Source organism: Schistocerca serialis, chromosome 4 (genome assembly GCF_023864345.2).
Source record: "Schistocerca serialis cubense isolate TAMUIC-IGC-003099 chromosome 4, iqSchSeri2.2, whole genome shotgun sequence".
Taxonomy (NCBI): domain Eukaryota; kingdom Metazoa; phylum Arthropoda; class Insecta; order Orthoptera; family Acrididae; genus Schistocerca; species Schistocerca serialis.
In genome coordinates this window covers 86,957,107-86,981,426 of record NC_064641.1, presented here as the reverse complement: position 1 = coordinate 86,981,426, position 24,320 = coordinate 86,957,107, and the positions used below count along the sequence as shown (strand labels likewise).

General features: G+C 38.3%; 1 protein-coding gene across 1 annotated transcript in view; it reads right to left on the bottom strand.

The window, feature by feature from the left end:
- Positions 1-24,320, bottom strand: part of LOC126473693 (protein O-GlcNAcase) — a 152,256-nt gene that overhangs the window by 12,321 nt on the left and 115,615 nt on the right. Inside the window, exons 11-15 of the mRNA XM_050100932.1 lie at positions 23,407-23,460; positions 21,267-21,352; positions 19,725-19,921; positions 15,285-15,480; positions 9,136-9,295 (exon numbers count right to left, since the gene is read on the bottom strand). Coding sequence (XP_049956889.1) covers positions 9,136-9,295; positions 15,285-15,480; positions 19,725-19,921; positions 21,267-21,352; positions 23,407-23,460 — 693 coding nt within the window. The remainder of the gene's footprint in view (positions 1-9,135; positions 9,296-15,284; positions 15,481-19,724; positions 19,922-21,266; positions 21,353-23,406; positions 23,461-24,320) is intronic.

Sequence of the window (24,320 nt, the reverse complement as noted above, 5' to 3'; positions counted from 1 at the left end):
TTTAACCTTTTCTTTCTGTAATGTTACTACACGTTTTTAGGTTTGCTGTTTTATTTATTTATTTACAGGTCTGAACACTGCTGCAGATCATAACCGAAACCAATAATTGTAAATGTGAAGCTAGTGGTTGTCATCCAGTTGTATACAAGAGGATTGTCATCCAGTTGTATAACACAAGAAAAAAGTAATGGAAACACGTAGTGAACAGTCTACTCAAGTCAAAACCATGAGAAAAGAAAGAGAGATTTAATGCTCATCCTGTAAGTCAATTATGGAATAAGACAACAAACTGTGTTCTTTAGGGAGATCATTCTGACAAACAAAAGATTAACAAAACATTACACACCCCTAAAATGTTTTCTAGCATCAATTGCTGTTACAAACATGTTGTTGTTGTTGCGGTCTTCAATCCTGAGACTGGTTTGATGCAGCTCTCCATGCTACTCTATCCTGTGCAAGCTTCTTCATCTCCCAGTACCTACTGCAACCTACATCCTTCTGAATCTGCTTAGTGTATTCATCTCTTTGTCTCCCTCTACGATTTTTACCCTCCACGCTGCCCTCCAATGCTAAATTTGTGATCCCTTGATGCCTCAAAACATGTCCTACCAACCGATCCCTTCTTCTAGTCAAGTTGTGCCACAAACTTCTCTTCTCCCCAATCCTATTCAATACCTCCTCATTAGTTACATGATCTACCCACCTTATCTTCAGCATTCTTCTGTAGCACCACATTTCGAAAGCTTCTATTCTCTTCTTGTCCAAACTGGTTATCGTCCATGTTTCACTTCCATACATGACTACACTCCATACAAATACTTTCAGAAATGACTTCCTGACACTTAAATCTATACTCGATGTTAACAAATTCCTCTTCTTCAGAAACGATTTCCTTGCCATTGCCAGTCTACATTTTATATCCTCTCTACTTCGACCATGTTCAGTTATTTTACTCCCTAAATAGCAAAACTCCTTTACTACTTTAAGTGTCTCATTTCCTAATCTAATCCCCTCAGCATCACCCGATTTAATTTGACTACATTCCATTATCCTCGTTTTGCTTTTGTTGATGTTCATCTTATATCCTCCTTTCAAGACACTGTCCATTCCGTTCAACTGCTCTTCCAAGTCCTTTGCTGTCTCTGACAGAATTACAATGTCATCGGCGAACCTCAATGTTTTTACTTCTTCTCCATGAATTTTAATACCTACTCCGAATTTTTCTTTTGTTTCCTTTACTGCTTGCTCAATATACAGATTGAATAAAATCGGGGAGAGGCTACAAGCCTGTCTCACTCCTTTCCCAACCACTGCTTCCCTTTCATGCCCCTCGACTCTTATAACTGCCATCTGGTTTCTGTACAAATTGTAAATAGCCTTTCGCTCCCTGTATTTTGCCCCTGCCACCTTCAGAATTTGAAAGAGAGTATTCCAGTTAACGTTGTCAAAAGCTTTCTCTAAGTCTACAAATGCTAGAAACGTAGGTTTGCCTTTTCTTAATCTTTCTTCTAAGATAAGTCGTAAGGTTAGTATTGCCTCACGTGTTCCAACATATCTACGGAGTCCAAACTGATCTTCTCCGAGATCGGTTTCTACCAGTTTTTCCATTTGTCTGTAAAGAATTCGCATTAGTATTTTGCAGCTGTGACTTATTAAACTGATAGTTCGGTAATTTTCACATCTGTCAACACCTGCTTTCTTTGGGATTGGAATTATTATATTCTTCTTGAAGTCTGAGGGTATTTCGCCTGTTTCATACATCTTGCTCACCAGATGGTAGAGTTTTGGCAGGACTGGATTTCCCAAGGCTGTCAGTAGTTCTAATGGAATGTTGTCTACTCCCGGAGCCTTGTTTCGACTCAGGTCTTTCAGTGCTCTGTCAAACTCTTCACGCAGTATCTTATCTCCCATTTCATCTTCATCTACATCCTCTTCCATTTCCATAATATTGTCCTCAAGTACATCGCCCTTGTATAAACCCTCTATATACTCCTTCCACCTTTCTGCCTTCCCTTCTTTGCTTATAACTGGGTTGCCATCTGAGCTCTTGATATTCATACAAGTGGTTCTCTTCTCTCCAAAGGTCTCTTTAATTTTCCTGTAGGCAGTATCTATCTTACCCCTAGTGAGACAAGCCTCTACATCCTTACATTTGTCCTCTAGCCATCCCTGCTTAGCCAAACATAGTGCAACATTAAAATTACACGACACCATTGTTGGAACACATACACAAGGACAAATATTCCTTCACAGTTTAACAGTCTGTTAATTATAAACTCAACCTGCCAATAATTAAATGGGCACAATGCACAACATTAATAAAGGCATTTGAAAATTTCAGCTATTTATAGCATGAGGCATTAAATTTTCAAGCTGCTGTCCTACTTCCAATGATCCTTCCCTCTATTTCTCACTTCACACTTGTATTGGCTAATAAACCATTCATGGGCATTTACCACACCACTGAGAAAGTGACACTCAGAAATGTCACCACCTTCTTCACCTTCTTATTCTCTGACCTTCCTTCTATTGGTAGTGTGCCAACTGCTCAGTAAACACTTATTTTCTATTTAGTATACTATTTCTCTCATATAGCTTTCACTGAGGAAGCCTGCAGCTTCAACACTTAATTCACTGCTCTCAAGGTTATTTCCTGACCTTCTCACTAAATATATTTTTCAAGCAATTTCAAAATTTTACTCTGTGATTGCATTTTTCTGTAATTTTTAATATCTCATATTTTGCATACTATACTGAGCAGCATGAAAAACGCAAACACCCAATAAATGATGTGTAATAACTGTATAATTATCTTCAATCAAACTAAGCATTTCAACCAATGTTTCGAGACAGGGTATGTTATTGATGCTGCTTAGGGAGCAAACAATGAAGTGTTGATTATTTACTGCACTAGCCTCAATTGTTGTTTCCCATGCAATCTGGAAAACTAGTCACTGAATGCGAGTGAATAAGGTTTTCTCACTCTTGTAGTGCTTACTGTTGTACCCTGAACTATTCCCCTTTCAATCTCAGGTGTGCATAGGATCTTTCTGTGATTGCCATTATCAGATTTCTGGAGTAGACAGGCCGCTAAGCAGTGAACAAGCTGCTAAAGCTGTTGCTTTAGTGGAAGATGGCCACAGCATGCATTACATTGCAGAAGTATTGAGGACTACACCTTCCAGGATTTTCAGAACCGTAGGATGAAGCAGACAAAAAGGAATACAAACGTCTAAAAAAAAAAAGGTATCGACAGGCAGTGCAAAACGGCTAAGCAGGGATGGCTACAGGACAAATATAAGGATGTAGAGGCATATATCACTACGGGTAAGATAGATACTACCTAAAGCAAAATTAAAGAGACCTTTGGAGAAAAGAGAACCACTTGTATGAATATCGAGAGTTCAGATGGAAACCCAGTTCTAAGCAAAGAAGGGAAAGCAGAAAGGTGGAAGGAGTATATAGAGGTTCTATACAAGGGCGATGTACTTGAGGGCAATACTGTGGAAATGGAAGAGAATGTAGATGAAGACGAAATGGGAGATATGATATTGCGTGAAGAGTTTGACAGAGCACTGAAAGACCTAAGTCGAAACAAGGTCCCAGGAGTAGACAACATTCCATCAGAACTACTGATAGCCTTGTGAGAGCCAGCCCTGACAAAACTCTACCATCTGGTGAGCAAGACGTATGAGACAGGCGAAATAACCTGATACTTCAAGAAGAATATAATAATTCCAATCCCGAAGAAAGCAGGTGTTGACAGATGTGAAAATTACTGAACTATCAGTTTAATAAGTCACGGCTGCAAAATACTAACATGAATTCTTTACAGACGAATGGAAAAACTGGTAGAAACCAACCTCAGACATGATCAGTTTGGATTCTGTAGAAATGTTGGAACACTTGTGGCAATACTGACCTTATGACTTATCTTAGAAGATAGATTAAGGAAAGGCAAACCTATGTTTCTAGCATTTGTAGACTTAGAGGAAGCTTTTGACAATGTTGACTGGAATACTCTCTTTCATATTCTGAAGGTGGCAGGAGTAAAATACAGGGAGCCAAAATGCTATTTACAATTTGTACAGAAACCAGATGGCAATTACGAGAGTCGAGAGGGCATGAAAGGGAAGCAGTGGTTGGGAAGGGAGTGAGACAGGTTTGTAGCATATCCCCGATGTTATTCAATCTGTATATTGAGCAAGCAGTAAAGGAAACAACAGAATTAAAATCCATAGAGAAGAAATAAAAACTTTGAAGTTTGCCGATGACATTGTAATTCTGTCAGAGACAACAAAGGACCTGGAAGAGCAATTGAATGGAATGGACAGTGTCTAGAAAGGAGGATATAAGATGAACATCAACAAAAGCAAAACGAGGACAATGGAATGTAGTTAACTTGGGTGATGCTGAGGGAATTAGTTTAGGAAATGAGACACCTAAAGTAGTAAATGAGTTTTGCTATTTGGGGAGCAAAATAACTAATGATGGTCGAAGTAGAGAGGATATGAAATGTAGACTGGCAATTGGAAGGAAAGCGTTTCTGAAGAAGAGAAATTTGTTAACATCGAGTATTGATTTAAGTGTTAGGAAGTCGTTTCTGAAAGTATTTGTATGGAGTGTAGCCATGTATGGAAGTGAAACATGGACGATAAATAGTTTGGACAAGAAGAGAATTGAAGCTTTCGAAATGTGGCGCTACAGAAGAATGTTGAAGAGTAGATGGGTAGATCGCATAACTAATGAGGAGGTGCTGAATAGGATTGGGGAGAAGAGAAGTTTGTGGCACAACTTGACTAGAAGAAGGGATCGGTTGGTAGGACATGTTTTGAGGCATCAAGGGATCACCAATTTAGTATTGGAGGGCAGTGTGGAGGGTAAAAATCGTAGAGGGAGACCAAGAGATGAATACACTAAGCAGATTCAGAAGGATGTAGGTTGCAGTTATTACTGGCAGGTTAAGAAGTCTGTACAGGATAGAGTAGCATGGAGAGCTGCATGAAACCAGTCCCTGGACTGAAGACCACAACAACAACAACGACAACAACAACAGGATGGTACAGGGAAACTGGAGGCTTTGCAAGGAGACCCCAGAAATAGGCCCAAGAAGAGCAGCATTGGAGAGAGATGACTGCTTCTTACAACTTTAAGTTCCTCACAACTGTCACAGCACTGCTATTGAAGCACGAAATCAACTCCACCAGTTTCAATGTTGGTAGAGAACCGTTCAATGAAGACTGAAAGAAGCCAATCTTCAGTTCAGAATACCTTCTACAGGTCTAGAACCCACCAGAGAGCACTGCACAGCTCGACTACAGTTCCCAAGAGAACATCTTGGCTGGACAGTACAACAATGGAATCAAGTGTTGTTCACTGATGAGTAGCAGTCTAGCCTCCAATCACTGTGAAGAACATATAAGGATTAAATATTGAAGGTCTGTTTATATTAGTACCAGTTAAGGGGGGTAAGACATTAAAAAAGGAGAAAAAAATATTTTTCAAAAATATGCTTATTTTGTAACGCACATCTTCCTGAATAATTTGATGTATAAAACGTATGTATTTGAGGAGTTATAAGGTACGTAATTTGGTCTTAAGTGTACGAAGGTGCAGCGCCACGCCCCTCTGCACAGCATTCTTCTGTCATACCTACGTGTATTTCGCTCTGTAGAATTCGAATGTAATATTTGTGCCAAAGATAGTCATACGTGAAACAAAGGACTATCGATATCAATACTTTCTCTGCTGCTATCAACATGCATAGTTTTGATCGCTGGTTTTGTTTGTTCTATGTTTTGAAAGACGTGCAGTGTGGTGCTGTGATCTTCGACACAATTTTCATTTTGCTGTGTTGTTTTGTGTTCGTTTGTGACATATTATCGCACAGGATGCCTAGAATTCGTTGCTTCAACCGTAAACAACGTCACCATGGCAACAGATACACAGTAAAGGGTGTTACAACAAATGTTACACCAGAGGCTCAAGACTGCAACCTCTCAGAGCCAGTAAACAATTCACCGAGTGCTTCTAGAAGGAAACTTGTTTTTGGTACTACTGAAAATGGAGGCTGTGAATCCGAAGGTTCATGTAATATTATAGTTGATGTTAACATACTGTCACAATTAATATTGGACAATGTTATGTGCAAGCATTGCTTTGGTGTTCAGTGTGTTTCTTTGGTGGAAGATAAGAGTGCCAGGAAAGGCCTTGCTACGAACTTATCTGTGATGTGCAGCAAATGCAACATTGGTGCATTTTGCACATCTAAAATCGCAAACAAAGGTTATGATGTGAATTTGAGGGTAGCATATGGCATGTGCTGTACTGGTAGGGGACAGAAGGCAGCAAGAACACTTTGTGCAGTGATTAATCTTCCTCCTCCTCCAGCAAAGTTTGAGGGGAATTATGGCTTACTGATTGAGGCTGTAAAAGAAGTTGCAGAATCTTCAATGAAAAGTGCTGCAGAAGAATCTATTGTCGAAAATGATGGTGACAGGGACATAGTGGCTGCTTTTGATGGTACCTGGCAAAAAAGAGGGCACACTTCATTGAATGGTGTTTTAACAGCAACACCTGTTGACACTGGTATGGTACTAAATGTTGAAGTGCTGAGTAAATTTTGTCACAGTTGTGTGAAAGGGATTGCAGATCATGTATGTAATATGAACTATAAAGGCTCAAGTGGAGGTATGGAAGTGCAGGGAGTTATAAGCTTGTTTACCAGATCTGTTGCCTCCCGTGGCCTGCGTTTTGTGAAGTTGGTGATGGTGACAGTAAAGCTTTCCTTGAGGTTCAAAAGTGTGCACCATATGGAGCTGAGACTATTGTGCAGAAGTGAAAGGACCTGGCACTGGACTTAGAAGGCTGAGACAAGATTTGTCAGGAAAAAAATTATCTGATGGGAAGGGAATAAAAGGGAGAGGGCGACTGACGGATGCAGAAATTGACAAACTACAGACATATTATGGTTTGGCAATAAGAAGGAACACAGGGGACTTGAAAAATATGAAGCAAGCAGTTTGGGCCTTATACTTCCACAAAATGTCCACAGACAATAACCCTATCCACAACTTATGCCCAAAACGAAGTGAATCATGGTGTGGCTACCAAAGGTCAATTGCTGGTGGTGAAGAATATCATCATAGGAATTCTCTACCAACTGCTGTAATGGAAGCCATCAAACCTATATTCAGGGACCTTGCAAATGAAAACTTACTGAAGAAATGCCTTCATGGTGGTACCCAAAACCAAATGAAAGTTTTAACCAATGTGTATGGGAAAGATTGCCAAAAACTGTTTTGTGGGAAGAAATGCACTTGCTATTGGTGTTTATGATGCAGTTTCATGTTTTAATGACGGTGTGCAAAGCAGGAAATATGTATTAGAGAAAATGGGAACTAAGCCTGGAGTGAACTGTAGCAAAGCTTTGTATGCAATAGACAGAGAGCATGTAGTGAAAGCAGATAAATCATTTTTGGAGGTCATAAAATCAAGAAGAGTGCATCATAGGAATGTGAAGAGGAAGGAAACTGACATTGAAAACGAAAAAGAACCTGCTTGTGGTGCTGAACAGTTCTAAAACCATGCCAAATACAAGCAGAAACTTTAACGGCCATTTTCTGCAAAACACAATTTTCTGTACTTAGGTACATGTAGCATCCAAAATAACAAACTCCTTAATGCAAAACTCTAGAATTTTCCAAATCTATTAAAAATTATGGTAAAAATTGGGATAATTAAATATAACATTTGAGTTTTTTCTAAACATGAAGTTTAAAATTTAATAACTCAGTCACTTTTCCATAAATTAAATAAATTCTAGAGTTTCATACTCCTTTAATTATGAAGAAAAGTGTACCTAAAGCAATTAATGCAGCCAATGGTAACGGTAAAAATGGTCGAATTTCACATATAAAACAAATTGCTTTTGCTATGTTTTTCAATGTCCACTGCTATCAGTGTGAATCCTGAATACTTCTTGGTTATGCTGACAAATTTTTATGAATTTATTTGTAAAAGTATAGACAGTAAAAAATAAAATGTCCTGTGGTGCCTCTCCTGCTATAAGTTGGCCCGTTTGATGTCCTACCCCCCCCCCCCCCCCCCTCCTGTTAAATAATCTACAATTTTTTAAAATCATTCTATCAAAATTTTTCTTTTAATTATTTAAGCAGCAAATTTTTATTAAGATTTCCAATATACGTATCACACTCCTAGTCCCCCACCCCCACCCCCACGATTCATCACCTGACGGAAGAGAGAGGGTCTGGACAAGGCCAGGGCAAGGGATTCCCCTTGCACATTCTCCTCCATGACACCTTTCAGGGTGCTTCTGTGATTGTGTGGGCAGGAATCAATACAGCTGCAAGGACAGGTTTGGTCTTCGTGGAACATGGGAGCCTTACCATATATCAGTATGTGGAGGAAATCTCTCTGGAGCATTTTGTGCCTTTCACTCCATTTATTGGTGGTGAATTTTATGCCAATGCATGACACTGCACACCCACATGATGCAAGAATTGTGCAAGAGTTCTTTGGTGAAACAGGGATTCACGCTATGCAATACCCTGATCGAAGCCCTGATTTGAATCCTGTTGAGCATGTTTGGGACCAGCTAGGGAGTAGAGCCCGTTGGCACTATCCAGCCATCCTACAGGACCTACAGAATGCCCTCCTGGAAGAATGGGATATAATTCATGAACAGGACATTACCACATTAATCAGGAGCATCATGAAGCATTGAAAGCTGTCACTGATGGAAGAGGTGACAATGCGTGCTTATGAAGATGCAAACAGAGATGTCCGAGATCACCTCCGAGGTCTGTGAAGCAAAGGCTCAAGTGTATAATATCAAAACAGACGTGCATTACCTTTATGAGCTTACTCAAAATTTCTTTGAAGTGTGAGTCTTTGGCTTAATTTGTTTATAATTGTCTTCCTTTTCTTGTTGTTGAACACTTAGATGGACAGTACCACAACATTCCATCACAAGATAGTCGATTATTGTCATGAAAGTGTCATAATTTTAAAATACATTTCAGTTTTTGTAAGAAATTGAAAGGTTGTGTTTTTCATGCAGGTCAGTGTATTACCAGCAACCAAGGTTCAACTAAAGATAGAATAATTCCTCACCATTTGCTCGCAGAGCTGCCAATAAGCAGGTTACTAGTCTCTTGGATACACTCTGATCCAGGACATTTGGAAGCAGCGCACAACACATAACAGATGGATGGTGACTATGGATAACATCAGGGACATCTGCTTTGTATGTATGGAACCATTCTATTACCTCCTGAAATTGAATACAGCACTACAATAGAATTTTTTTAAAGAAAGTGACTTTACATAGTAAGCTTACCGTATTTACCCAAGTATAAGATGACCCTGAATATGACATCCCTGAAAATAAGACGACTCCCCATTTTTTAGGAGGCTTCTTGAGAAAAATTTATTTTTTTATCAAATTCTTACTAATCAAAATCATAACTGAACATGTAGCAGATTTTGCTTCTATACTGACGTGAGAATGTTACAATGTCTTTTTCTACAAAAACATACTGTCTCCTCGACACTCTCACATTGGCTGTGTAAAACCAACAGCTGACACCCCCCTATTGTTTCTGTCATACCTCATAGTGAGCAACGAGAACATTGCTCCATGAAACATGTAAGTACGCCACTGAGCCCAATCTAGACTTTAGCATACCCTGCAGAAATGTATGCTACTGTTGAGTGTTGAGTACTTGTCCAATTTTAAAGTCAATTCCATTCCGAGCACAAATGGATTTGGGTAAACAGCAGTTTAAACATGGTAGATGTTCATAAAAAGCCAATGTATGCAGTACAGATTACCATGGTTGGAAGCAAAATGAAATTTACTGCTCGCTCACCACTCCCCTCCCAACACTCATCATAGTTCTCTCCAAAATAAATTTGTATGAAACCTCAACAGCCAAAGCATCATCTGTAAATGTAAGATGACAATCATATTAATCTATTAAACAGAGTACGTTTTCCTCAGCAGCAATAGTTCAATCTGCGTATATAAGACAATCCCAAGTTTTCCAATGACGAATTTGGAAAGAAACCTCGTCTTAAATCAGGTAAATACGATATATAAACATTATATACAAAGAGCCACACACAAATGCATTCACAGAAGTGCCTCTACCCCCCCCCCCCCCCCACACACACACACAATAAGAAAAAACTTGGCTGAAGACTTCTTGCACCTCTGCCAAATGAAAATATATTAACTTCAGTGAAGATAGCAAGCTGTCCTCTCATGTCAAAGGCATAACAGGGTACCGAATCTATAGATGTAGGCTAAATTTACACATGTGTGACAAGGTGAGTCACTCAACGAAAAGGCAATGTTGGCCCATCACAAGCTAACGGAGCCCCAGGGGTCGCTGTCATCTTCCAAACTGCCATTTCTGTCTCCCTATAATGGCTCACGATTTTTCTTCACTTATGCACAGAATGAAAAGCTCACCCTCAGCCCCATCAAGTTTGTACTCCTGAACTGTCTTTAAATGATTGTGGTATAATCAGATATCAGGCATACCCCAGTAAGTTGTCTTTTGAGCTAAGGAAAGTTAAGAGAAAAACTTTTATAGTGACAAATTTTTGTACAGACATAGGAAGGAGAGCCATGAGCAACATACTACAAATCCTGACCACTGGAGTGTGAATATGGGGGTTTTTCTTGAGTAATTAAAAAATCGCAGCTTCCAGTGAAAAAGTTTAGCAGTATGAGACTAAACTACATTAAATTTTCTACAAAAAAAGGTTTTATTCATTTCTTCTATAGCATTAATAGTGTCTGTGTTGCAAGGATGGAAAAATTGCAAACTATTAAAAGCAGTGTTTTAATGGGATAAAATTAATGTTTGTTGCCAAATGAAGTGATTTAACAACAGATGTTAACTGTGTGTACCACAACTAAATGTAGAAGATCTGTTTTAAGGAATAAATTGTGTTCTGGGGTATGGAAGGGGGGGCAGAATGATGGAAGGCAGGTTGTCACACTGTGGTCATGCTCTTCCCTCCTTCATAGATTTGCAAACTGAAAACCTAACATGCAATTTCCCACTCTCTCTGCCCCACTACATCACAAGAAAGAACTATTGTATATTTCACAAAGTTATACCAATCCTTTCGTAGTCCACTTTATGAACCACCAGCGATGCAGTGCACAGATATTACATTCCGGAATTCAGGTGTGAGTTACCAAAAATACTAACACATATGAACTGGATCTGTATAAATCTCTGCTAACTGTTCTATACTGCTAGGGGAAAATTGATTATGTCAGCCTGTATGGCAGCTGAATCATTCTTTTGGTGGGGGATGGGAGGGAGGGGGGGGGGGGGGGGGGAGGAGGCAAATTCCCAACAATGTGTGCTGCTCACTTTCTAGTTTACAAATTGGCTATACTTCCCCAGAATTTTTTATCCAGTTCTCTTATGTGAGTAGACAAAATTGCTTCACTGGGCTCATGTTTATAAAGTACAAAATAAGTTAGTGCTGATTTCCAATTGTTAAGTGAGCTATTATGTAAAAAGCTCAACAGTTGGCGGTATCAATTGTCTACCAAACTGAAGAGCCTGTTCCACGTCATGTCGCCAATATGTATTCGACAATGTCAATTTCATTGTCCCTACTACCAATGGTTGGGATGCTTCTCACAGCATGAGAGGTATCACATGCATCACCCTACCTCAGCTCTCCCAACATCTGAATAGGCACGGAGGCTTAAATTGGCTCTCTTTTTACAACAAAAGTAGACCACCTATAATATGTTATGAAACTTTGGATATTTGAACGTAAGTCAAGTAATAGATTATAGCAGATTATTTTTCCAGACTTGAACATGATCAGTCCCACTCTGTAAGACATATACACACCCATCTTGGAAGATATACTGTGGATGTGTGGCAAGTAGCTGCACTCAGTGCAGCTGAAAACACAAACGCCAGCAATTCCTGAATGGGTGAGATCTATGCACTCTACTAGGAATGTAACTCATGGTGAAACAGGTGCAGTAACTTTCTGGTCATTCATTAATTCACCACCAAATGACTTAAACACAGTTTTATGGCTTTACAGTATGTTGACAAGAATATACGGAAGCAATGTGTCATATTTACCAGGCAATTCCTTTTCTACCAACATTACAGAGATCACCAACAACACCACACTTACAAATTAAACACTTCTCAACCACTGTTCATAGGAATATATTTTACACTAAAGCTCACTAAACAACTTCAATTAAGCAATTGCTTAATAAACTGAAAATAACTGCACTATACAAACATGAGTTCAGTGAAGTTATTTTGACTACTCACAAGAGAACTGGATACAAAAGGCTGGAGAAACTGAAAAATGAGCGGCACTCATGGTAGGTGAAATTGCATTCGGTGGACTGTTGCTTATAAACAGATGCCACATCAGCGCTCTTGGAAGAGAGCTGTGGCAGTGACGTGGCTCTGTTGTTGTTCCAACATAATGATTTGCGAAGATGGAAAGAAATTAGATTCGAACAGTGATTAAGTACTTCGTAAAGAAAGGTATGAAAGCAAAGGACTTTCGTGCCAATTCCCAGAATACATTGGGGGACTCTGCTCCTTCATACTCAACTGTTGCCAAGCGGACAAACGAATTTAAATTTGATCGGGAGAGCTTAGATGATGATCCGCGCAATGGTCAGCCAAGATGTGTCACTAGTCCAGAAATCATTGCAAAAGTGCACAAAATGGTCATGGAGGATCGCTGATTGAAAGTGTGTGAAATTGCTCACACTTGCCATATGTCATCTGAAAGGGTGTTGTTGTTGCTGTGGTCTTCAGTCCTGAGACTGGTTTGATGCAGCTCTCCATGCTACTCTATCCTGTGCAAGCTTCTTCATCTCCCAGTACCTACTGCAACCTACATCCTTCTGAATCTGCTTAGTGTATTCATCTCTTGGTCTCCCCCTACGATTTTTACCCTCCACGCTGCCCTCCAATACTAAATTGGTGATCCCTTGATGCCTTAGAACATGTCCTACCAACCGATCCCTTCTTCTGGTCAAGTTGTGCCACAAACTTCTCTTCTCCCCAATCCTATTCAATACTTCCTCATTAGTTATGTGATCTACCCATCTAATCTTCAGCATTCTTGTGTAGGATATACCACATTTCTGTAGGGTATATCACATTTTAACTGAAGAATTAGAAATGAAAAAATTATCTGCAAGATAGGTGCCGCAACTTGACGCTGCATTAAAAATGCATGAGAATGGACGTATCGGAACAATGTTTGGCCTGTTTTAGGAGAAACAAACAAGATTTTTTGTGCCGGTTTGTGACCACAGATGAAACTTGGCTGCACCACTATATCCCAGACACAAAACAAGAGTCAAAGCAGTGGAAACACGCTGATTCTCCGCCACCAAAGAAGGCAAATACAATTCCTTCGGTGGGAAAGGTCATGGCACCAGTGTTCTGGGAAGCGAAGGGGATTCTGTTTGTAGATTATCTCCCCACAGGGCAAACAATTACTGGCAAATATTATGCTAACCTCCTGCACAAATTGCAAAAGAGGTACACGAAAATACGCCAGGTTTAGCAAGGAAGGAAGTCACCTTCCATTAAGACAATGCACCCCGCACACTTGCTGTCGCCATGGTAAAATTACATGAGCTAAGTTATGAATTGTTGGCACACCTGCCTTATTCACCTGATATGACTCCATCAGACTTCCATCTCTTCCCAAAACTGAAAATATTTCTTGGTGGACGAAGATTCACTTCAAACGAAGAACTGACGGCCAGAGTTAACAACTATTTTGCAGGCCTGGAGAAAACCGACTTTCGAGATGGGATCAAGGCACTGGAACATCGTTGGACAAAGTGCATTAATCTACAAGGAGACTACATTGAAAAATAAAAAACGTTTCAGTGATGTAAGTACTTTCCGTTCCAAGAACTTTTCAAATCACCCTCACAGATTCAGTTCAGATGCATTTAATGTGTTAGCATTACCAGTAACAGTATTACCAGTAAGTACTATTAATGCACTGTTTGGAAAGTAAACAGCCCCAGACACTTCTTTGCACTGCGTCGTCAGGGAGCCATCAGGCATGCTGCGGAAGAGTCAGTGTAACTTTGTGAAACACACCATAGTTGCTTCTTGCAATGAAGTGAGGAATCACTTGTGGCTCTTCGGTTTACAGACCTATGAAGGAAGGAGCAGCATGACCAAAATCCGGTGATCTTGCCCCCCGTTCCAGTTACAATGCTACACCTCTAGAACACAATTTATCCCTTAATATGGGTCTATTGTGCTTACATGTAGTGCAAACATTTAATATTAAACAAGGGTAAATCGAGGGTGGAATAATGACAATATTATGAACAGGATAAATTGCTGTTCACCATACAGAGATCTCAAGTCGCAGACAGGCACAACAAAGGTAATGCTAAACACACGAGCTTTCGGCCAAAAGGCCATCTTCTACAGTAGACAAAACTGACATGCACATATGCACGCGCTTGCACACACACACAATGTAAAGCACAACACACACACACACACACACACACACACACACACACACACACACACACCCCCATGACTCCTGTTTCTGCTCACTGAGGCCACAGGCTGCAGAGAGAGAGAGAGAGAGAGAGAGAGAGAGAGAGAGAGAGAGAGAGAGAGGTCAACTTTAGAACTACGTCTTTGGCCGAAATCTCATGTTTTGCAGCCTTTTTGTTGTGCCTGTCTATAGCTCAACATCTCCTCTATGTGGTGAGTAGCAATTGATTCTTTTCATAATATAAATTTTTAATATTTGTTCTTAATCCTCTTCATCTAATAACAAGCATTAATTTTAATCCATTAAACATTATTTTTAATCATGTGCAGTTTTTCTATCCCCTGCAATTCAGAAACTTGTAGACCTACAGTAAAAATGAATAGGACCTTTTTGCAGGAAATTTAATGTAGTTTAATTTTGTACTGGGAAACTTTTCACTAGCAGCCACAGCTTTTGAGTTGCTCCAGAAAAACATATAAAAGTGATCTTTAAACACCCTGACACTCATGCCCTCACCCCACCAGTCAGGTTTTTTAGTTTGGCACTCTCTCTTACCACTGTACAAAAACTTGTGACTGCATGATTATTCCCCCTATTTGATATTTTTTGGTCTTTGTGAAATGGGCTGTATTATAGGAGACAGAACAAAAAGTGTTTGAGGAAAACAAAATAAATCTGAAATATCAATTCAATATTACCTCAGAAGGTGAAAGTGTTCCTGAGAGATTGTTGGACCGAGGATATTTGGCACACATTTCTGGCAACCAGGCTAGTTCCAACTTCTTGTGATACTGCCGTGCATCAAGTGCTGCCAACGCATACCCAACAAGTCCATTCTCATCCTCAACAACAAAGCAGAACTCTGTACTAAGTGCCAAGAACCCTCCAACCAACCTAGTAAAAAAAGTAATTTCACCGTAGTACAGAAAAGCAGACATGCTACAAGCTTAAACTGGAGGAAAAAAAAAAAAAAAAAAAAAAAAAAAAAGATTCAACAAAATTTAGTGTTACTCTTGTCATGCATTAGACAGAAGGGTATTCAATGCTTTCATAACATAATTCAGTATCTGAATATTCAGCAAGTACACTCATCAAGCAATGACAAAATTTTCAATTAGTTAGCCCTAAACATTACATCTACTCATATGATGTACAGTATAAGAATGAAGTATTTACTAACATATGCTGACCAGATTACATAAAGTAAAAAGTAACTGCATCTATATGTAATGTATATCACAAGAAATTAGGACTTCAGCCACCTACACACTTTGAAATAAATCAATGGTGAAAGTTGAAAATTTGGACATGTATGACAGAACGGACACTACATATCTGTATCTATGTATGTAACATATTTGTAAACATTTCCACACTGTGTTTGACACTTTATTCATGATGTGCACGTTTTCAGATCTGTAAGCCAAATCAAGGCAAGAATTCACTGCTGAATTCTCACCCAGCCCTCCCCTCCCATCTACTACACACAATAATTCCATGTTTCCTGTTCTACTTTCAAAATGCAGCTGTGTCAATCAAGCATGGAATGATATTTTGTTTGGTTTGAATAGATATAACTGTCGAAATGATCATCAGCCTCCTCATTTTCTTAGTTGTAATATTTTATTAACTGCTTAAATCTGTATCTCTGTAGCTGATGTGTTATTTACTGCTGACATCAAGAGCTAATCAATCCTGTCCAACAAGCACCTGCTTCATTTTTCGAAAAAATTACATTAATGATACTTATGTTCAATATGTTATTCCCTCCAGATAATGGTACTGAACTCAAATCAAATTACATTAAGTTGTACACATATTGTCCAACATGATAGTACCTAATCATTACATTATTGTAATACATAAAGAAAGCACCAGCAAAAACTTGGAAATAGTTAAAAGTTTCACAGAAAAAGTAACGACCAACCTTTGTCATCATGATGAGTTGTCTCAGAATGAAACATTTTTTTAATATGCTCTGCTTTATTAATTCAAATTTAGATATACAATTCCGTTTGCACTGGAGTGAATGCCACCACAGAAGTAGTTAAGAATCTGACAGCAAGAAAACTGTTTCAAAATTTGATAAATTGAACAAACTTTCAAGGATGTGATTCTTGATAAATTTCCTACATTCCTCTCCCAGATGCAAATTGTCATAACATCATACTTCTCAGTGTCCAATCATGTCCGAGACAGCGCACATATCTGCAGTACAGAAACAAGGATTTGCAATCTGACATCAACGCTGCTGGGCATCATTTTCAGGCATGTTTCATTGGCGTATCTTTCAGTGTTATGTGAGATCGATGTAGGACAAGACAAAATATTGAAGACATCTATGTTGTCCAAATTGTGAAATGGAAACTACAATCTCCTGACATTAAGTGTGGAATCCTCCACTATATACTAATCTGTAGCATCTTTCACTGCAGCTAATAATGCTGCAGAACTTACACTCTGATGTGTTCTGCACAAATGTGCCTTCAGATAGGTCATAGTGGAACTGAAAGACAAGAGAGAAGAGCACCTGTTACACTACACATAACCAATGTGATTTCCATCCTCTTTATAATGACTGGTGAAACTCTTTCCCAAACACTGTTGCAAGCAGCATCTTTCACACTCATGTCATTATCTTCAAATCTAGCTAAACTTTCACATTTTCTTCAGGTTCCTGTTTACACACCATGGTCTTGCAACAGATAGCGGATCAGTGATCAATAATTAGACAGATAGGCAATTTGAGTGCGGGACGCCTGAACAAGCGCAAGTGAAGTTCGATGCCGTTGCTACCCCCTTCCAACAAGGATGCATTGACATTTGCTAGACTTTCGCGATCTACACGTGACGCCTGCACTTTACCACCATATAACCCAATATAAAATACACAACTCTCCACGACACAAAGATATTGTGTTTATTCAAACAGTAGTCCAAATTTGGACAGGTAATTCATGGCAGTGCAAAGCATATGCATATTACAATGTCACTATGGTGTAACCAAATTCACCAACATTTTTCAGAAAAATTAATATGCTTGTACATGGCACTACCATTTAAATAAATATTAAGAGCAACACACTATGTGAAGGTCCTAGGCAGATTAAAACTTCATAACAGATGGTGATCTCTAACTCTACCTCCTGTAGGGAGAGATGTTATTAACTGAACTATCTGTTATGCCGCAAGGCTTCCATCAAGCTGAGTGATATATCCTTCATTATTTCTGATAAGTTGCATGAACATAAATATTAGATGCAGACTTCTAGCACAAAATACCAAATTCTGATAAAGAAAGAAAGGGAAAGTTTCATATGTGCTAATTTCAGGACGATATGGAGTTAGTTCCAAGTTCAACTAGGGGGAGTAACTTTGGTGAGCGTAAGTGCTGTGTAATATGAGGTCATCGTACTTACATTTCAGAAAGCTCATAGCTATCAAGTTATCCAAAGAGGAAAGTAAACACAATTATCATACACATGATTTGACCAACAAACTGGAACAAGTGATCTCTGACTGTGTAACATGCTTACTAACAATGAATAGGAAATCAGCAAAGATTCCTACAATACTCTTTTAAAGAGAGTAACCCACAGAAATATCAGACAGATCACACTTTTTGACAGAATAATTTAATTGGGTAGATAAAAAAATCTACTCACCAAGAAGCGACAGAACATACACATGAAAGGAGGTTGTAATTAGGCAAGCTTTCGAAGCCAGTGGCTGCTTCTTCAGGCAGAAAGTCTGCCTAACAAACGAGCCACTGGCTCTGAAAACCTACCTTCTTTTATGCATGTGAGATGCTGCTGCTTGTGGAATAGATTTTTTATCTATCGAATTACATTATTTTGTCAAAAAAGAAAGATCACACTGGATCACATCAACTGACTTACAAAGGATAAAATCATATCTGAAGAACTAGTGATGCACTGGGCAAGTTTACTTGCTACACCCCTTAAAGATTACAAAAACAGAATTCAGAACTTGAAACTACAGATAAGTAATACAGGAGATTCAGTACAAGAAATTACCAAAACAGGACCTTCCAACCAAAGAGTTTGAGGAGTATTTGGAAGAAGAATGAACTGAACATTTTTAATAAAAACAGGACTCCACAAAGTAGATTGAGAGCATCAGTTCTTATTTGGCAAAAATCACTGCTAAATTTACCATTGACAACAAGTTTTAAGGGTGCAAAGCAGTATCATCGAGTCAACTGGAACCAAGTATTCAATATAGCACTATAGCATCAGGAAAAACCATTTGAACTTTCGATGGTTGTTAATATGCATATACAGACTGATCACAAACTTAGAAGAAGAAATGAAGATTGATTCATTTTAAGAAAGATTCAAAAAAAGGGGGGGAATGTTAAGTCATGAATCAGCAAAGTTCAGGGTGAGAAACACACAAGCTTCAATTGATACTGGAAGAAAGCCTTTCTGTACAAAGTTGATGACCTCATGGCAACAAAATGAATACAATTCAAATCATAACAACATAAGCTGAAGGGCAAAAATTTCAGTCCAATCAAGTTGAAACAAATAATATGTACACACATCAAGAAAATGATAACCCTAGGGTCCCATGATGATGACAACATGCGGCCCTGGGGAAACAGCTATTCACAATCATGTTGGATGACTAACATGACAGACAATTATGGGATTCTTATGGGGAATTTGAAGGTTTTCCCACCAACAAGGTAAAAAGTTTTCAAATAATCCAGGTAGTATTTCAAATAATCTGAACAATGCAGAATCATTGGTGACAAATGACACACGAGTCACTGTTGTAAAATTGCAGAGTCCAGAAGTGATTTGCTTTAAGACCATTCGTTTGTTCCATTTACGGATATAACTGGTAACCTTTATAATAATAAGAGAGTATGTAAGATCTGGAATCGTGTCATTCCCACACTGATTGAAATAAGAATAATCAGCACAGAGATTTGACACAACGATGTACCTGTTACACAGGATGTTGGAATAAGCCATTATTCCATGAATTTTATTCAGAGACTAATTAATTATAACATACACACACAGGGAAACAGGCAGCCTGAACAATTATTATTACCCAAAATGCAGCATTCACCTTTTGAAACTACATTTGTTTGTTTGGTAACTTACTTGTCTCCAATAATATCTGGCAAATCTAGAAAACGGTCAGTTCCATCCCGTCCATCTGCACATGTTTGGCGGCACACTGCATATACCAGACTTTCATCTGATGGTAAGTATGGCCTTATGGTAAAAATCTGACTACTTGGTACATCAGGAGCTTTGTACATGAACAGATCATTTCCAGAATCCACAGGTATTAATCGCTAGAGAAATGAAAGGGGAAAATTATTTATTTGTGTATCAAAAACAATCTTCAATGAAACAACATTCAATTTCTACAGTTGTTGAGAATAATAGTGCATCTCAAATATCCACATCATGAATACACACTCCTGGAAACAAACACTTGGAATGCTAACAATGGTGTATTCATTACAAACTAAAATAAAATACTACACATCACACAAAAAAGCACTAATAAAGCCCAGTGCTCTTTCACAATCATTTTTCCTTATACATGGAAACACACTTAAAATGTCTGAAGTCCTTATGCACCATGTATGGCTTGGGTTAACCACAAAGCATGAAAAGGAAAACAGATCATTATTCACAGAGGGCACAGTGACTAATACGTGAATATAAGGATCCTGATTACAGCACTCATCACAAACCTTCACTTTAAGATGAGTTGAATGTGCCTTCTTGGCAACATATTTTTCTACACTATCAGATACCTTTTAAGTGTTAAATACAATACTATCAATATTATGGGCAGTGAAGTTCAATTTTGACAAATTGGAGTAAAGAAAATGGGGCAGCCTCTATGAAAAAAAAAGAAAAAAAGAAAGAAAAAAGAAAAAAGAAAAAAAAAAGAACATTTTAGTACAGCATTAGTGTGGAAAGATTCAGAGCAACCACGCAGAGGCCAAATATGGATGACTGGTGGATGACTGCTCCTACAGTATAATTAAGTTCCTCTCGATAACGCACCTGCACTTTACCACCATATAACCCAATATAAAAAACACAACTCTCCACGACACAAAGATATTGTGTTTATTCAAACAATAGTCCAAATTTGGACAGGTAATTCATGGCAGTGCAAAGCATATGCATATTACAATGTCACTATGGTGCAACCAAATTCACCAACATTTTTCAGAAAAATTAATATGCTTGTACATGGCACTACCATTTAAATAAATATTAAGAGCTACACACTATGTGAAGGTTCTAGGCAGATTAAAACTTCATAACAGATGGTGATCTCTAACTCTATCTCCTGTAGGGAGAGATGTTATTAACTGAACTATCTGTTATGCCTCAAGGCTTCCATCAAGCTGAGTGATATATCCTTCATTATTTCTGAAAAGTTACAAACAAACTAGGTGTTTCTTCTTTTTTATTTGTCACTTGAAATACTGTGACCCTCAAAAACAAATCCCTTTCTCAGCTTTTCATTGTTCAAATTTATTAACATATATAAATCAAAAAGTCATCTTTCCAAAGGTGTGTCTTGTGAATAATGACCTAAAGCTACTTTTTTTTCCTTTGTAACAAAATAATTCTGACACTAAACAGCCTACAAACACTTGAAAATATGTGTACCTGAAGGTCAGCTGTCAGACCACCCCTGAACACCCACGGTTCTTGTTCACCACTCATAAATGTCTCCTTCCATCCTTTTGAAAACCCTTTTTTGTTTGGGTAAGAGAACAGAAAATTTAGATAAGTAGAAATCAGTATATACTGAACTGATTAATGTCTATCTGCTACTATATAATGTCACTACTAATTTAAACGGTCACAGTACCTAATGATTCAGGTAAAAAGGGGTTCAAATACAAATTGTCTTGCAGAATATCTATTAGGTACTGCTAAACCATAACAAACTGTACTTATAAATTACAACTAATTGAATTTCTGAGAAGTCTACATGAAACTGAGCTTGCTGCCTTTTATGTAATTTGCAGCAACAATCCTGGGAAACTAAGCACTACAAGTTTTCCCTTTTATTACAGAATTCATAAATTCCACCGGAAATGATAAAACGGTCCTGTTCTTAACTTTGCACATATGACATTCTGCAAAAACTTTTTGTAATTGACTGGAGAATTGAGATGGCTTAATTAAATTAGTGATTCTTGCTACAGCTGTTTTCAGTAAACATTAAGTGAAAAAATATAAATAATTGAAAAATAAACAAAGAGATAATTAAAAATATAAAGCAACATCTGGAGGTCCGCAAATAGTGGAACAATTCCTCTTCCTACAAAAGAAAAATGTAAAGAAATAAAAATTTGTGTACATAGTACTAACATAATATCTGCAAGGTGCATGTATGTAGTACTGATAAATTTCTTGCTTAAAAACTAGTACTGAAGTAAAAGATCTCAAAATGTTTAAGAAACAGCTGCAACAGCATTAATAATACACTAAAAGCCACATGTTTTTTGTTAGGCAGCATAGAGGAATGGGAGCTTGCAAGGTTGCAGCTGTGGTTTTGCATTGAGAGTAAAACTGTTACAGCACATCTCCCACAGAAACACAAATTCTCATTTCAGTCAAATCAGATGAACATTAGATCTTGTAACTTGAAACTATACAAAATGTAAAAATCACTACCAACAATTGTTGCCAGTTTTTAAAGTCAGTTAGAAAAGTTGAGAGATTCTACAACTACATTTTTTCCTTAAATTCAATAATGTTTCATAGACAGTTTGTTGGTGGAAAATAAAACAACTTGGTAGATGTGCTGACCAGAGTACAGAGAGCATTACTTTCTAGATGTGGCTGTGGTGGTGGCGGCACCAGAGGTGACAGCGGCAGCGGCAGCAGCGGTGGCAGTGGCAGTGGCAAGTATTTGAAGGGAGAGCACTAACCCAATGAATGACCAACCTCTTCCTTCGGGAAAACTGAAACAGTTACTAGAGAGTAACTAACAGTTACCGTCTGGAAGAAGAATTTATAGCAATCATCATAGCACATAGCATGTACTAATATCTGAAAAAAAGTACTAATTTAGAGAAACTAGCTGGCCAGTCCCCTAAGAAAAATAACTGCCATTTCATAATGTAGGCACTAGAGATTGACTTAACCAGTAAATGTGAAAACCTGCCACAGCTTTCCTGCAATTATGCAACTGTAAGAAAGCTGAAAAAAATCAATAAAATATAAAAGTATGGAAATTATTTTTATCAGGGGAATAGCCAGTATCATATTTTGGCCTGCATCATCCTAGCAGGCGCCTAGAAGAGAAAACAAAATATTATTTTGGTCCCTGGAATGCTGAAATTGGGAGCGCAGCATGCACATGTGGCTTACCTGAATCATTAGGTTCAGGATTTTTGTGTCACAGAACAAATGTACCAAACAAGCATGCATTTTTGTCAGTACCTTATTTCCTCAAACAAACAAAAATTGAAAATCTATTTCAAGCAAAACAATTTCTATGCTACGTTTGTCACTCACTTTTAGTGTGTGAGTGTAAACTTCATTTTCCTCAATTTTAATGACTTTAGTTTTTGTGACTATGAAGACATGATACAGTTACATTATCCAAATGTAATGTTCTGTGACAACATTAATACTACAGAAAAAGGGATGGGCATTTTAATGGATTAATCTCAGAAATGCCACTGCTAAAACATGGAAATTGGTGATGACGCTGCCAGTGGACATCTTGTCATATGAATGTTTTGGCAGAGGCATTGTTGACATGATTGCTAGTTACGAGAGTACCGCGTACATGTGTAGCTGCCGAGGGTGAAGCTGGCTACCATCTGCGGGAAGCGGCCGCTAGCTGTGGAAACAAGCATACATAAATTAGTAAAAATACAACTTCCTGTTCAGAAAAAAACATAAGTCACCCAAGTCAGATGGAAGCTCTCTTCTCAGCACAATGTGGAACACAGCCTGTTTAAATAAGGGCAGCTGCTGTTTAACCCTTCAAAACATATCTTCAAAAGTTCAAAGGCACCAAAGTTTTCTGTATTTTATAATTTTAAAGATCAAGCAAGAAAATCAATGAGATATTCTTTTCTTCTGAATTTATTTTCTTATTTGTCTTTGCAATCTGTAATCATACAAACATTCACTATTGGTATTTGAAGTTATGGGCACAGCTGGCAGTAGGAAACAATTTGTAATGAAGGGTTAAGGCTTGAGCAGAAGTATATTGTTTTATCAGTCACAGCATTTAGTTCAGAGTCTCCTGTATGTAAATAATGATGCAAAAATTGACAATTTGCAACACAGCATAGCAACTGTCAAATGTAATTGATTCTTTGCTACAATATAGTGATAAGCATTTTTTTTTCCTTGCTGAATCTGTGTACAGTATATTACTGGAAACTGAAAAAGAACACCGTGAAGGATTGTTATTAGGTTTACTAATACTGACCTCACATGGAATCAGGATTACTAACACTGACCTTATATGGATTCAGGATCACTAATACTGACCTCACAGTGTTTATGGGTCTAATTTAACCCTTGAACTGCTTTGGATGTGTTAACGCGTGCGCATTTGTACCCGTTCCTGTGTGCTCTGAACGTGCTTACGCGAACCACCAGTCGTAGACACTTTCAGAGTACCAGGTAGAAGGACTGGTGGCGCGCGTAAACACGTTCCGAGCACACAGTTGTTTTGTTGTGGTCTTC